This window comes from Dendrobates tinctorius, unplaced genomic scaffold, assembly GCF_039654945.1.
Source record: "Dendrobates tinctorius isolate UK_male_01 unplaced genomic scaffold, ASM3965494v1 ptg000230l, whole genome shotgun sequence".
Classification (NCBI taxonomy): Eukaryota; Metazoa; Chordata; class Amphibia; order Anura; family Dendrobatidae; genus Dendrobates; species Dendrobates tinctorius.
Genome location: NW_027361897.1, coordinates 2,460,577 through 2,477,057, shown reverse-complemented (window position 1 = coordinate 2,477,057; position 16,481 = coordinate 2,460,577). Strand labels below are relative to the sequence as shown.

Genomic DNA, 16,481 nt, shown 5'->3' with positions numbered 1-16,481 from the left:
TTGGAGTCGGAGTCAGTAGAAATGTACCCACTCCAGCTTTAAAAAAAAAAATGTATTAATATTTCATAATTGAACTTTCATATGAATTTTATAAATGTTACTCAAATATATATGTTCTATCAAACTATGAACAACAGTGATAAGCAGTTCTGCTTGAGATAGAGACATTTCTTACTTCTTGTGTGTCACTGTTCTCCACTGCCCTTATCTAATCTTATACTTGGTTAACCTCATGCTGCCCCAACCCCCCTACTTACAATGTATGAAACTGAAAGTGAAAATGTGTTGCAAATTCTTAGTAGTAAAGCTCCTCCTCTAGACTAGATCATACTAGGTGTGCGTCTTCCAAGCATCTCACAGCTGCCTGCTACTCAGAAGAGGAAGACTGTAAGAAGTATTATCCTTTCAACAAACTTTGCATCAGTTAACTGTGAGTACATGAGGAATAATAACAGTATTACTGACCACTATATCAGTTGTACGACCTGGCAATAATTTTGCACAATTGTTTTTAGGAAAAACAATTGTGATTTGGATTGTGAATGCAGAATTAAAAACCTGAGAATGTCAAAGAAGCATCACATTAAATCAGCTGTATTTGAACATTTCACCATCACTCAAGATAGAAAACATTATGTCTGTCAGTGTATGACAAATGATCCAGACGAAAACAAATGCTGTGAAGCCAAGATGAGTGCATATTCAGGCAAAGATAAAAATGCTCCTACCAGAGCTTCTAAACTAAAGAGACATTTACAGCGCTTTCATCCAGAAGTACTGAAAGCAGTGGATGACAAAGACTGCATCCAAACCAATGAACCAGTGCCCAGCTCTTCCAGCCAAACAAAGGAGCAGAGAACTTTGCAGCCATCAGTTGCAAGATATTATGTCAGTGACAAAGTTACTGTGACAATGACAGTAGATACATTTAAAAAACAGATCATAGAGCTTGTTGTAAAGGATAGTGTGCCTATTTCATTATTTTCACGACCAGCTTTTATGTGTCTGAATGGGGAAATGGCCCGCAAGCTTGGTGTTTCTCTGGAGAGAGAGTATTAGAAAATTAGTAATCGAAGAAGCTTTTAAACAAAAGGAAGAACTTAAAAAAACTCTCAAGGGACGCTTTCTGTTTCTTAAAATGGATGCCTGCACACGTCACAGAGTGAACTATTTTGCCATCAATGTCCGATTTGTTTGTGACAAAAATGAAATAGTTACCAAGACATTGGCAGTAAAAGACACCAAAGCTCTTCACACCAGTGAGTTTCTCCAGGTGTTGGTGGAAAAGGTTCTGCAAGACTATGAACTTAAAAAAGAGCAAGTTCTTTCTGTCGTAACTGACAATGCTTCAAATATGATAAGTACTATTAAGCTAATGAATGAGAGTAATGATGGTGACCAGCAGCTAGAAGAACATTCTGGGTCCACAGACACAGAAATGTTTGAAATAGAGGAACACAGTATTGTAACTGAGGAGCAAACTGAAGTTGCTTCAGATGAACAGCAACATGATAGTTTAGATGATCTTGTTGAAACTGTGTCAATATGTTCTTTCATTCATCACATGCGCTGTGTTGTGCATACGCTACAGCTGGCTATAAGAGACAGTCTGCAAGAAGGACATGCTGCTGCACTGATTGGCAAGGTGAGAAAATTGGCTACTGTTGCCAGAACCCCTAAAGTTGACTCAATTTTGAAGAGACGTGCTGGAAAAGGGGCAATTATTGATCAAGCCACACGATGGGGCAGTACTTATTAATGATTCAGCGCTTGGTTGAACGGAAAACCTTTCTTGTAGACATGGCTAACCCTCAACTGACGCTAAATGAAAGTCAGTGGAATCAGGTGACTGAGCTGGAAAAATTGCTAGAGCACCCATTTACAGTGACTAAAAAATTACAAGCAGAGGACTTAACTCCAGGTATTTTCTTAAAGGAATGGAAGAACCTGATGTTTCGCCTGTCCCAAAGAGGAGGGTTAATTGCAAGTGGCATTGCTACATCAATGAAACGGAGAGAGGAGCTACTATTACAAAATAACATTCTTTTGGCAGCTGTTTATGTAGACCCAATGCATCGGATTCTTCTAGATGATCAACAGCTAAGTAAAGGAAAAGCAGCTCTGTTTGAAATAGCAGTAAGGATGAAAGGGTTGCAGAACAGTCAGGAGGAACAAGAAGAATTTGGTCGTCCTGCCACATCTTCACCCTCATCATCAACTGATGAAGAATTTAATTTCGAAAAATATTTGGATCACAAGGACCGTGCAAAGCGTTCCCGCATAGAAGAAGAGTCATCCCCATCAAGGAACACAGCCAGTACATTTCAGCAGAATTTTTCATGTGCACTATAAGAAATTGAGAAATTTGACCGTTCATCAAAAATAACAGTGCAACAAGCGATTCCTCTGTATCCTGACATTGTCAGAGATGTTGCCCGAGTGGTTACTGCTTTTCCACCAACACAAGTTAGTGTAGAGAGGTTGTTCTCTCCTCTCAAAATAATTAGATCAGATTTGAGGGCATCCATGAAGGAGGATCTGACAGAGGCAATACTTTTTCTGAGGACAAATTTATAGATTTCTTCTTATTAACTGCATAAAAGTGTTTATTGCATATTTACTTACAGTTTAGAAAAGTTTATAAAAGTTATTTGCTATATTCTAATTGTATTCTAATAAATGTAGTTTTTGCTCTAAGTGGTCTGATTACTTATATGATGGTGAGAAACTGAATAAGCACGATGTTTAATATTTTACAACAGTAAATTTGTTGTTATGAATTAGCCATTTATGAAGGAGTCGGAGTCGGAGCCTGATAAAATCCAGGAGTCGGAGTCGCAACTGTGGCTTACCGACTCCACAGCCCTGCTTGTAGGGACCCTGTGAGCTCTTTCAACAGCGAACATTGAGGAGAATTCATCTCCCAGGGAGGTCTTAAGCCAATCCTCCAGAAACTACTCAGGATGCTGACCTTCCGACCGCTCAGGCAGATCAACAATACGGATATTATTCCGGCGCATTCTGTTTTCTAAATCATCCGCCTTCTGCTTCCAAGCATTCATGGAGCCCGCCGCCTTCGCTAATTTAGCCTCCATAGGTGTAATGGTATCCTCCACCTTGGACACCCTCGTCTCCACCTCCGCAATGCGTCCCTTCATGGCCTGCAAATCCTGACGAAGTCTCCCCACCTCCGTATTTTCGATTTTCTCCATCAGGGATGTTCTGGTCAAGGAGATAGCCTGCATCAACTGCTCAGACGCTTGTTTAAGGGTCAATTCCTCCTGATCCGTCTCCTCCTCACACCCAGAAGGGCGATTTTTGCGCTGTACTTGATAGGAAGTGCTCCTGTTATGTCGTGCACTTTCAGCGGGGTCAGGTCTAACAAACTCCTTCAATTTTTCTGCCGCTCCAGACCCTTTAAGTCGGCTCATGTTTATCTGCAGTGCGGCCTGATGAAACAGCTGAGAATGTGTGACCCAGGTATCACCCACCACAGATGGGGGTCACAGCAGGGCTGGCAACAGTTAATTGTGGGTCGGGCTACCGAGGGATGCCTCAAAGATTATGAGGATGGCAACCAGCCTCGTAAGGTACAGATCCTTATGGCCAGGGGAGGGAGAGGGGGCCCCACAGGGACAGCTGCAGTGGGGGAGGGTACACAGAGCCTCCTCTAGTAATGGCACCAGCCGGCGGATAATATGAGAGGGATACCACGCAGGGCCCACTTTTTCAGGGCACTCACCGCGCGCTTCCTCAGATTTTCAGCCGGTTTCTTCACTGCCCGGCGGCGGTGCAGCAATGTGAGCCGACGCTGCAGCTCTCAGCAGCTGAGCCGCGCGCCCAAGATGGCCTCTGCCTCGTGGGGAATCCGCCGCCCGCTCCTGTCTCCCCCGCCGCCCGCTCTCAGAAACTGCCTCCCGACCTGCCGTGGGATATCCGGGGGGTCCCGACGTCTAAGGGGGTCCAGCCAGCTTTAGGTAAGCCACCATGAAGGGGTCCAAGGTCCAGGATCCGACAGGATAATGAGGAGCTCTCCTTGCCAGCGTCCTCTCCCGCTCACTGCATAGCCACGCCCCCCGCATTTCTGGTTCTGGGATTTTTGCTCACCGTTCTAGTGATCACTTTGACCCCATGGGGTGAGATCTTACGTGGAGCCCCAGATTGAGGGAGATTATCAGTGGTCTTGTATATCTTCCATTTTCTTATTATTGCTCCATCAGTTGATTTCATCACTCCAAGCTGCTTGCCTATTGCAGATTCAGTCTACCCAGCCTGGTGCAGGGCTGCAATTTTGTTTCTGGGGTCCTTTGACAGCTCTTTGGTCTTCTCCATAGTGAAGTTTGGAGTGTGACTGAGGTTGTGGACAGGTGTCTTTTATACTGATAACAAGTTCAAACAGGAGCCATTACTACAGGTAATGAGTGGAGGACAGAGGAGCCTCTTAAAGAAGACGTTACAGGTCTGTGAGAGCCAGAAATCTTGCATGTTTTTATGTGACCAAATACTTATTTTCCACCATAATTTGCAAAATAAATCTTGTCAAATCAGACAAGGTGATTTTCTGGATTTGTTTTCTCATTTTGACTCTCATAGTTGTGGTCTACCTATGATGTCAGTTACAGGCCTCTCTTTTTTTTTTTTTTTTTTTTTAAGTGGGAGAACTTGCACAATTGGTGTCTGCTAAATACTTTTTTCCCCACTGTATCCCAATTGTCGTCGGAGAACCCCTTTACCGTAATGGACCTTGCCAACATTAACATAATCTGATTATGATGTAATGTCTGTGGCAGCAGTAATGTAGTAAACGGTTATTGTACAGGCGCATGCAGAGGTCACCGATATATGGGGCAACGGTGCCCCCTAGGGAATGGCCATGACATTGGCACCTTTGGGACTAATGAAACATGATGATTACTGGCTCATCGTGGTAGAGTATCGGCATGTTCAAAAGTAAAAAATAAAAATGAGAACTAGTTTTGATAGTTTTTATTAATGTTTGAGTAGGTTTGTGTCCCCATGTTCAGGATCCTAAGATCGGTGTATACAAAAAGCGTCCCGATTTCCAGCGTCCCTGCATTATATAGACCACCTGTTATTTCTCCTGTGGTGGCTCTGTAGGAGAATTGGGGGCTGTAATCCCCCCACAGATTGCAGCTGGTTTCTCAGGACCTACATAGTGGGACATCCTGCCCTCAGATTATCATTGGGTGACCATCTAACAATAAGGATACTGGAATCTTGTGGTTGTATCGCTTCCCGGAGTCCGGGCAGCAGAAACCTTCACTCCATAGTTTCACGTCTGTATAATATGGTTGCTTTTCTGTCTTGCTGCTGGTTCCTCTGTGACTATGAATGGCAGCAGCGTTGTTTGATCCTGACCATCGCGCGGTTACATGCCAATAACCACCGTGCATTATCCGCTCATTGCAGCAACCGCGTCTTCACCGAAGGGACTTGTAAACTGCTGAACCTGGTGGTCACCGACTTGGTGGATGAAGACTTTGTCCTCAATCGCAGAAAGCAGGCGGCCTCAGCGCTGATGTTTGGAATGGTGGCCTTGGTAACCAAACCTGGCCAGACCCTGGCTCCACTTATCGGTACATGGCTGCTGTGCGTCTACACAGGTAAGCCGAGGCCACCACCATTTCTAAGACGGACATGACCTCGTCTTTGGATGTCCTGTACTATACGGCAGCATTTTATTATGTATAACTCATTAAAGGGGTTGTCAATTTTTTTTTTCATAGATGTGTTGGGGACATGATTACAGGTTCTCCTCCTTCCTCACAGATTCTGAAGTTGTCAAAATGGAGGCTGGCGGAGGATCATGTGACCAGGCCTTTCCGTCTGCCTCCTCCAATTGAAAGACTTCTTTCACAAGTGAAGTGTTTTTCTATTGGAGGAGGCAGACGGACAGGCCTGGTCACATGATCCGCCACCATCAGCTTTTTTGACAACTGGAGAGTCTGTAAGGAAGGAGGAGAACCTGTAATATTTTTAAACCACAAAATCATGTCTCAACACCATGTTAAAATAATGGTAAAGTGACCAACTTTTTAAAATGAAGCTTAAAGGGGTTGTCCATGCTTGTGTGCGCTGTCCAGATTCTCCAGCATCGGAAGCAGGCAGTCATGTGACTGCAAGTATGTAATTTGTATAGTTCTGGCCACATTCTGATTAGACGTGTCTGGCCTCACTTGATTCACTTGTATTGAGAGAGACTATTTACGTCTAGTCTGCACATGACCGCATATATATTCCATAGATATATTGATAGGCAATTTAGATTGAGCCCAGTCGGAGACAGCGATCATAATGTCTGTATAGCGCTGTGGAATATGTTGGCAATATATAAATAAAATGCTTATTATTATATATGCAAATCACATACCTGCTGGCACTGGAGGATCCTGACAGCCTGCTGCACTGTGAGGATTCACAAGTCTGCAGTCACATAGAGTGACTACAGACTCGAGTCCCCAGTCTGCACAACTCCTTTAATGAGAGCCACTTTAATTTAATGTGTTAGAGCTGACTAATATTGCAAATTACTACTAATATTATACTAATACGTCTTTCTATGTGTCCGATTTCTGCAATCTCCGTAACAATCTCGAGTAAGGCTGTGGAGGGCGTGCACAGGTGTGGCTGCAGGGGTGTGGCTGTGGAGGGCGTGCACAGGTGTGGCTGCAGGGGTGTGGCTGTGGAGGGCGTGCACAGGTGTGGCTGCAGGGGTGTGGCTGTGGAGGGCGTGCACAGGTGTGGCTGCAGGGGTGTGGCTGTGGGAGAGGGTGTCCAGGTATGGCTGCGGGGGGAGCCATTAGCTCATTTATTTGATTGGGCACAACACATGGACCAAGTGGAGTTGGGTTTTTTTTTTTTTTAAAAAAAAAAAAAAGACAAAGCCTGTTTTTGCTCCTTTTGGTTTTTCAATACACCTTGTGAGCCTTAAAGGGATTTTCCAGATATAGGTATTGGCATCCCAAATACTTTGGAAAGGTCTTTGCTGTCAAACTGGTAGAAGTCAAACTCCTGCTGCCTCCACTGGTCAGTGGACAGTGGTACATGGGAAGTGGCACAGCGCCTTACATTGTGTAGTGGCCGGGAGTGGTACTGCACGTTATCTCCCACACATGTGAATAGGAAAGCGCTTGCCACTATACAATGTATCGCGCTGTGCCACATACCAATGCACCGCATCCCCTTTAAGTAGTTGATCAGTGAAGGTGCTGTGGATTAGACCACCACCCATCTGATATTAATGACCATTTTATCAAGTCCCATGAAACGACTTTATAGGGGATTTTGGGCTGATCATAATTTTTGGCATTGTTTCCATGTGACTACAGATCTCCGAATCTTAACAGTTTGCACAATCCACACTGTCAGGTTTTTACTCTGTTGCCAGCTCGAGTTTGTGATCTCAATAGTTCCCGTCATCTGTCGACTAGCTTCTCATCCGCTTATGTTATCACATTGAGAGAATCGGGAATATTGTTACTCATCACATGACCGCAAGTATTAACATCACATATTTACAGTTGAGAGGGAAACCCTGACAGTGTGAATGTTGCACACTGTCAGGAGTCAGCAATCTGGGTTGTCTCTAGTTAGTATCTTCAGGAGCATATTGCTCCAATGCTTCCCAGTCTCCTGGGGGATAGTGACAGTGCACTACTGAAAATTGACCGCTCAGGCTGCTGTCCCATGCTGATGGCTGACGAATCTTTGGCTCTGCAGCATTGGAGGAGCTTAAAAATCTGTCCATCTTCAGAGCGCTGCAAACACGCTCCCCTAGACTAGGCTACCAGATAATTTTGATGTGGTCGGTAACTTGGCTCCTTGATGTAAACCATATAGAATTAAACATTCCTTCTTTCTTGATAGGAGAGCAAAATTATATATTTTTAATTATTTTGCAATATGACCTATTTAATAAGGTGAAACCACCCCTTTAATGTATATAAAGTTGCCTTGTATGTATTTGGTTGCAGGATATGACATCTTTCAGAGGGATGCGATGAATAATATCAACACCGAGCCGCAGATGGATCCGAGCCGTGTGCTCGCGGCCACCCTCCGGCAGGGATGCTTTTATCTCCTGGTCTTCATCCCCATCACCTGTGCGCTCCTTCAGATTTTTACCTGGTCGCATTTTAATTTACGTGGAAAGCGACTCACAGCTGTGAAATCGTATCGTCAGAATCAGACTCAAAATGTTCTTTCTCAGGAAATAAAAAACATATGACGGACAGTGTAGGATACGGAGACGATGACAGACCTTCCCACGGCACAAGGTGCGAGAACACAGCACATGGTGACCACGACCTGGAGCGTTGGGCCGTCCACTGCGCCAATAAAGGAAGCGCTGACCTTTGGATATGCTCACGAGGAACAATCAATTACTCTGATCCTTAATACATGTGAGGGGCCAAACTTTCCATTCCAGTATAGAAGAATAATTTAAAGGGACATTAAACCCTCAGATGCAAGAGGGATATTGAAAAAAACAGACCTAACTTACCTATGTGCAAACGCGCAACGTTGCATCTCCTCCTGGTCACCTCTATGTCTTCTGGGGCCCACAGAGAGGACAGAGCTTATATTCTCAAACATTGCACACAGCATAGCCTAAAGCCTAGATGTATCAGGCAGACGGCTATCCCTTCCAGACACATACATGCTCGATTAAGTGTATTTTAGAGTTGGTGCGAATAGATCAGCAGGAGCTCGGCCCATCAGCGACGTCAGATCAGAGCCTTGACTACAGCCTCTTACCCAACGGTATCTGCAGCTCTTCTTTTGATTAGCTGGCCTGTGCCTCATGCCTCAATAATATCCTCGTGCCAGGCTGGCTAATCAAAAGGGGTGCCGGGGATGGATTGCCGCAAGGAAGCGGTGGTTCTCAGTGCTGCTGACCAGTGACTGGATTCGCACCATCTCTAATGTATGCGCTTTATGAATGGGGAAAGGAAATTAGCCTCTGCCAGAGGAGAGCGGAAAGATCCCGCAGTTACTAGTAATAGGTAAGCGTGCTCGGGTGTTATCCAAGTATCTTGGGCGTGCCCGAATATTATGTTCGAGTCCCTGCAGCTGCATGTCAAGTGATTCTTAGACAGCCGCAACACATGCATGGATGGCCTGTTTGTTAGACAATCCCCAAATGTCTAATGGCTGCTAAACATTCAGCTGCGGGGGCTTGAACATATTATTCAAGCATGTCGAAGACACTCAGTACCTGAGCATGCTCAGATAACACTATAACCGAGCATGTTCGCTCATCACTAGTAATTACCAATTCCATCTACTCTCGGTAGAGGTTGGGGGTTGGGAAACCACCGCGCACATTAAATGGTCATCGGGTCCCTCTCTCATATCAGAGGGTTTGGCTGACATCGATTGCAGATGTAAGACCATCTTAAGTTGCCTTTTCCTAAATCTCCCATTTCACACATACTAAACAGACAGAACATGATCAAGGCGGACACCATACTGTATTTTTTAATTTTAGCTTCCCTGTAAGGAGACGGTCTGACTGGTGGCAGCGGTGACCAGGAAGAGCCGCCGTCCACTCTGGATGACGTCCTGTGAACTTCTCAGCAATGACCGGCTGTCATATGTGTTACTTGCTGGCAAGTAATGATCTAGAAAGACGGCGTGGCCCGAATACCTGCAGATATATTGGTTATCCACAGAACGTGCAGCAAAAACTCTGCACTTCTCAAATTGAACTTCTTTTTTGCATCTTTAAATAAGCCGGTGCTACAGCTGATTAAGGTAGAGTTTTGGTACAAAATGTCAGACTGGCCTTTTGTATTGCGATGAACGCCTCCATTTTTACAAGACGTTTCCACTTCTATAACTGGAGACACAAATTATCCTTGCAGTGATTCACATGATCCCGGGTCATTACCCACTTACATTCTGTAAACTGAGCGATCGAAGGTTCCTTATGATACAGTCTTCCTGTTGGGTGACTACCATTCGCCTACATAGCACTAGGAGTGCAAATTATAACGGGCCATGCTGATGGCTGTACAATACACTGCCCCCTCCTTGGTAAACAGACTTGCTTCTGGCCATCCCATTGTGAAAACCGGAGAAGATAATTTTCTATATTTATCGCTTTCGGGAAAAAATGACATGAATTAGATTGTATGTATAGAAAATATTGGGGAAGAAATTGTATAAGAAGTTGAACAGGGAATCTGGGTGTAGAGAATGATGAACTTAGGGCTCTGTTCATATCTGTGTTCTTTCTCTTGTCTACATCTGCAAAGGAGGCGCCAAACAAGTGTGACCAGAGAGTTAATATCCAAGAAGTATCATTTCTCCTTGCGGAGAATGACATGCTAAGCATGTCGAGATGAGGAGACTTAAAGCCGCAATGCTCCTCTGGGAAATATAATTATGCAAATTGTCTCTGAGAGGAAGAGGACTAGAACTCTAGTGCCACCTACTGGAAGTAGCAATCCTAAAAGTCAATGTTGACCCTTTAACGAGCCTTGTTACATGACTTAGGATAAAGCCAAGCCAGAATCTCAATAGACAGTGTTTCGGGGTTCTGCCCCTCGTCAGTGCAAAGTGTGAGATCTGGTTTGGCTGTGAGAGAGGCGTCTGACCGATATCACAGCCAAACCAGATCTCACACTTTGCACTGACGAGGGGCAGTACCCCGAAACACAGTGTCTGCACATTGACATTCTGGCTTGGCTTTTATCGTATGTCATGTAACAAGGCTCGTTAAAGGGTCGACATTGACTTTTAGGATTGCTACTTCCAGTAGGTGGCACTAGAGTTCTAGTCCTCTTCCTCTCTGAAGAGACAATTTGCATAATTAGCGGAGAGTTAATGAGACACCATGAAAAGCCGGACATGTCAATGAGCCTTATGCTACGTGCACACGGAGTCTTCAAGATTTATCAATAGAGACTTTTTAAAAAAGCCGCTTTTTTTGCATTAATATACTCCAGTCCGGTCCCCCCTGCGGAGTAATTTCGTATATATCTGAATTCTTTTTTTTTTTTTCTGTCCCACAAATTTTGCATCATTTTAACGGAAAGTGAAAATATTTGTGTTAAAAATCTTAAAGACAAAAAATAGTGTTTTTAATGAAGCCTGAGCTGTCAATCAGAGCAGAGGAGGTGGAGCTATCGGGAAAACAAGCAGGGGGGAAGGTGCCATTAAATGTTCAGCCCCATCATGGTGCAGTCATTCTGTGCGGACAGATTCCTTGGCAGGTCCACATAAATATTAGACCAAAGGTGATGAAAATGACAATTTCAACCATTTAAGAATGTTTGGCCATCTATAAAGGAGTTGGCGTCGTTTGTACTTTTCGGATAGAAGATCTATTGACCACAAGCCGTCTGTTCTCAGAATTATCATTCGTTCTTTGCTCGGTGGTATATAAACATCTTACCAATTGGACTGCAACGACCACTATGGACTAAAGTGTGTATCGGCAAAATGATCGCTTGGTCAGTGGTCAATCTACTATCCAATAAGGTCAAACATGACTGATCTAATGTCTCTACAGTAGCCCACCCATATACATGTTACATTCTTGGTGAATCCCACCATAACATTGAAGACTTGGCCCAGCCATCTACAGAGATTTTGGGGTGTTATGGGGCAAAGATTTGTTCCGTGAATGGGAGGGGGAATACGATGTGCCCTCTGGATCAGATGCCGTAAGCGTTTCCCATCAATTAAAGGGAGTCTCATTCTGGAATACAGTGTTAGATGATGGCAATCCCTTGTTCCATGAGCTAAGTTGGAGTGGCCATAAACAGCACTTTTGGACAAGCAGATCCATCCAAACATTACATGGGCAGCTCATTGAGATGGGTGCATTGTAATACTACTTTTCTCCTGTGGGGGCGCTGCACCAAAAATTCCCAGACATTAAATCTTAAATTGCATCTTTCTTATTGGGGCAAACTGAGCCTGTGAGTGTTTAGCTTCTAAATCACAGTGTCCTGAACTGTACTTGGTAACTTTGCCTTTAGCATCTGCAGCCCAGAGGTTTCTGATATTTGCAGGTCTGGCCGTGTATGAATGTATATTCCTCATTTCATCTCAGGACTTGTACCGTTTGCTGGGGGATCAGCTGTGTTACTGCCATGTTCACATGAATTATGATGTCTTGCCATAAAATAAAGTCTATTTTCTCCAAAGTGGCGTAAGTCGTGTTCTCATTCGTGCTAGGACTCATCAACAGGACACATTTTGAATAAGATTGTTTTATTGTAGGATTTTTTTTGTGTGTTTCAGGCATCGCCAGCTGACACCAATTTACTCGTGCACAGTACAGGATCGGGCAAATTTTTACAAAAGATGGAAAAAAAAAATGAACGGAAAGGAAACACTGTTCACCGTCATATGATAGAAGCTACTATAGCGGAGCACATGGACGCAGTTTGGCAGGCGGACCTTTATGGACTGATGTCCGAGGCATAATTAATCATACATCGTCCCATACAGCTACAAGACAGGACGGTTGGGTCCTGGGTAGGGTTTGCAGTCAGGGACCCCAAGATGCCCACCAACATCCCACCTTAGTCTTTTACCCACAGAGGCCCCCAATAAACTGATACTAAAAGGAGAGTATAGATGTAAGAAAAGCATACTATTGTCATTTAAGAACGAGTGAAGGAAGCCATGAGATAATGTAGGAGACGGGACGGTGTATATTCAACTCTGGGTATTTTACTATCAACGGAGTCCAAACTAACAATATCCAATCTTTCACCATATTTTTAACGTGTGATTTTTCACCAGAAAAGTACCCCTCCTATCAATGGGTTGGGTCCCATTACAAATCAGCGCCCATACATTAGCTGCAATTTACATCATTATCGTCAACTGGTTTGCTGAAAAATGTTTTTGACCGTCCGCCCCCCATTTGTAATTGTTTCAATAGAGTCCACTTATGCGTGTTGGATTTTGTTCTCATTCCTGGCAGATATAGTCTGTTCGTCAATGGCTCCAGACTAGTGATGAGTGAATATACTCGTTGCTCGGGTTTTCCTGAGCATGCTCGGGTGTCCTCCAAGTATTTTGGCGTGCTCGGAGATTGTTTTCATCAGCTCAGCTGCATGATTTGCGGTTGCTGGACAGGCTGAATACATGTGGGAATTCCCTAACAAACAGGCATTCCACACATGTATTCAGGCTGTCCAGCAGCCACAAATCATCAAGCCGAGGCGACGAAAACTAAATCTCTGAGAACCCCAAAATACTCGGAGACCACCTGAACAACGAGTATACTCGCTCATCACTACTCCAGACACATCACATTCGTTCATCAGCCCATTGTCATCCAGTATGTAACCCCTAACCCTTTCTTTTCTAGCCTCTTTAAGCTAAACAGAGGATAAAGGTCTGTGGGATTAATCCTCGCTCAGGCTAGTTTCACACTAGCGTTTATTCCACGCAGCGCACGGTGCCGCTAAGCCCCGCCCCATCCGGTCATCGCCGCCTACTATCGCACATAGGGTGCGCAGATTGCAAGCGTCTATCTTTAGCATAGGGTGCCCAGATCGTGCGCTAGTAGGATTTTGGCGTGCGCTGCACACTTTTGAAGGTGCGCCCGTGTGCGCCGAACGCAGCATGTTGCATTTCGGCGCACCTTAAAAAATGCACAGCGCACACCAAAATCCTACTAGGGTGCGCAGATCGTGCGCTATGCTAAAGATAGGGTGCGCAGATCGCAAGCGTCCATGTGCGATAGTAGGCAGCAATGACCGGATAGGGCGGGCAGGGAGCCGGCAGGGGGCAGGACTTAGCAGCGCCGTGTGGAATAAACGCTAGTGTGAAACTAGCCTCAGAGCTCATTTTTAGCTGGACCTCGGTGTTTCCTTAAATATTTTTTTGGGGATTAAATCACACATCAGGGAACTAAAAAAATAATCCTCCTCTTGGGACCATAAAGCGGAGATATTGCCCTGGGAACAAACCCACATTTTGTGATCACTCTGCTACTGAGTGCTGTCATACTGTAGATAAGATACACCTGAAACGACCAGTCCGACCACGGGTCTCATGCCCCAAACTAACACCGTCATACATAGATATACATGTAATACTGTCAGCGCTAGTTACAAAACCCAAGGTCTGGCCAATCATTTCAGACATTTTACAGATGCGTGATTCTTTCCTTAAGGGAAAGGTCACAGTCATATAACGCGAACACAGATCGCAACACAGAGCTTGGACTGGCTGTCGGCGCTCCTGACCCGAGCAGGATAGCTGCATAGAAATACATGCTGTAACGCTCGGATCAAGACAGAACTGCGTTACAATCCTCATCTGAGCTATACAGCCTTATGACCCTTCCGTAAATCATAATCACATGCCATGGTGGTACATGGGCATTTTTATGTCTGCAGTAGGGAAGGGTCCTCAAAATAATCTATGGGGTCTAATCCCATTAAACACTGTCTGCATGTTATGGGATATTTAACTCCATCAATTCCATCATGGCCTGTACTGGCACTGTGTTTTATGGACGTCTGAATTGGACTTGTGCTCTCTACACTCAGGTTATGCGAATATACATTTTTTTTTTACATTTACCATACTCAAGAATAACTGCTCATCAATTTATGCAATTTTTACTCCCCAAATCGTGGCTTTTATATAAATTGCCAGCAGCAGCACTAGTAGTATGGCATCTGCTGCTGATGGCTAAATGCAGAGACGGGTCCTGCTTTATGAAGCGTCTACATACGCAGCCCCATATTGTAATATCCGCTGTGCTGTAAGGAAACACAAAAGCAGCTTTCCTAGATCTTTACTTCCATCAGGGGTACATGTAACCCTTATAATCACATCAGTCCCTTTAGGTAAAGGTTAGAAGGAACTGTCCTGAAATGGTTCTTAAATAATCCTATACTGATGCCCAATAAAATGGCCACTTCCATATACAATCCATAGTCCAATCTGTTCTAGATTTCCACTAATGTCAGGATTTAGTGTTGGGCTATGAAAGCAGTAGCCAGGGTAATATAGAGGAAACACATTAGGTTAGATATAGGGGATTTGCACTAATCTTAGTTATAAGACATGGCTAGTGATCCATCATGGCTGTTAGGGTGCAGGCAGCCGGCCATATTACTCAAGCGAGGATAGCGCAATTCTCGGACTGGTGTCCGCTGTGCTGAACGGAGTGTGACAGCTGCATAGACATAGATGCGAGCACGCTCGGGTCAGGAGAGTGTGAGTAATCCGGCAGTCTGTCTGCACCCATGATCTCAGTCTCACCGTCATCCAGGCTGCTGTTTGGGGCATTCACACTGCAGTGTACGTCAGACATACACGTCTGGAGGACTTCCCACGGGACAACGCCAATGGTGCCATATAGTCACAGTGACATGTCACCCATAGGCTACAAATTTAAAAAAAATAAACAATAATGCAACATTGTTTGTTTTTAACCCGTCACCTCTGCATAGAAAAGGTATCCTGATATATACAACCCAACCTTTTTTCCTCCATGTGTATATGAATGCACTTTATATACAGATCAGGAACTTTTCTGGTAAATGCAGCCATAGGATCCTGAAAGAGCGGCTCCCTGTGCCTACAGGTCACAAACATTCAGTTATAGGACTCACTTTTTTCCCCCTTCTACACGTCATTAAAGGTTAGTCCAAATATCAAAACTTTTGTCTGATCCATATTAGATAAAAACTTTATGATCACGGGGGTCCGACCGTTGCAAATCCCACAGTTCCAGATCACTCGGCATTGAAATCCCCCTATCAGAATGGAGAGTCTGCTATGGCCAGCAGTCCCATAATGAATTAATGGAGAATTCTGGTGCCTCTGTCTTGAGATTCTCTACTGCTCATGACCTAGAATAGATGATAACTTGCAATATCCCTTTAGCAGGGGGATTCCAATCAAACAGCCCCCTGTATCTCAGCTTCCTTCACCCTAATGAGTGGGATATTAGGATTAACTGCAACTATAAATTTAAGGGGGGAAAAAAAAATTACGATCTCTTAAAACTTAGTAATGCAAATATAAACAGGTTTTATAACTACTATCCTCCTGGAGTGTAATGAAGCCAATAAATAATGGATCCGTGGCCAGTCCATATTGTTGAAGAGCTCTTATATAAGAAAGTGTTAGACTTCACGCAAAATACAGCAGATATATACAAGGATCAATGATGGAGATATGAGTGGCATTACCACCGAGCAGATATGATACATGCGGAGAGGAAGGGACCCGGGGCCCAGTGCAGCCGCGTGGGAATAATGCGATTATAACTAGATCTGGACCTATATTGGGGAATCCAATGGTGGGGGGACAGCAGGCTGAATAGGCTTGTCATGCAGATCGGTGCTTTTCAATACCGCCATCATACCGCTCAATCGTTCCAACTTAGTTTATAAAGACAAAAATCAAAGTTTTTTTTTTTTTTAAAGGCAAATATGGTATGAACGATAAAACAAAGGCAAACATAAGCC

At 44.3% G+C, this 16,481-nt stretch overlaps 1 protein-coding gene across 3 annotated transcripts in view; it reads left to right on the top strand.

Moving 5' to 3' along the window:
* MFSD13A (major facilitator superfamily domain containing 13A) overlaps positions 1-12,179 on the top strand; it is a 72,918-nt gene extending 60,739 nt beyond the window's left edge. For all 3 annotated transcript variants that reach the window (XM_073555773.1, XM_073555771.1, XM_073555772.1), the window contains exons 8-9: positions 5,431-5,624; positions 7,995-12,179. In XM_073555773.1, coding sequence (XP_073411874.1) covers positions 5,431-5,624; positions 7,995-8,248 — 448 coding nt within the window. In that variant the 3' untranslated portion in view covers positions 8,249-12,179. The remainder of the gene's footprint in view (positions 1-5,430; positions 5,625-7,994) is intronic.
* The last annotated feature ends 4,302 nt before the right edge of the window (positions 12,180-16,481 follow it).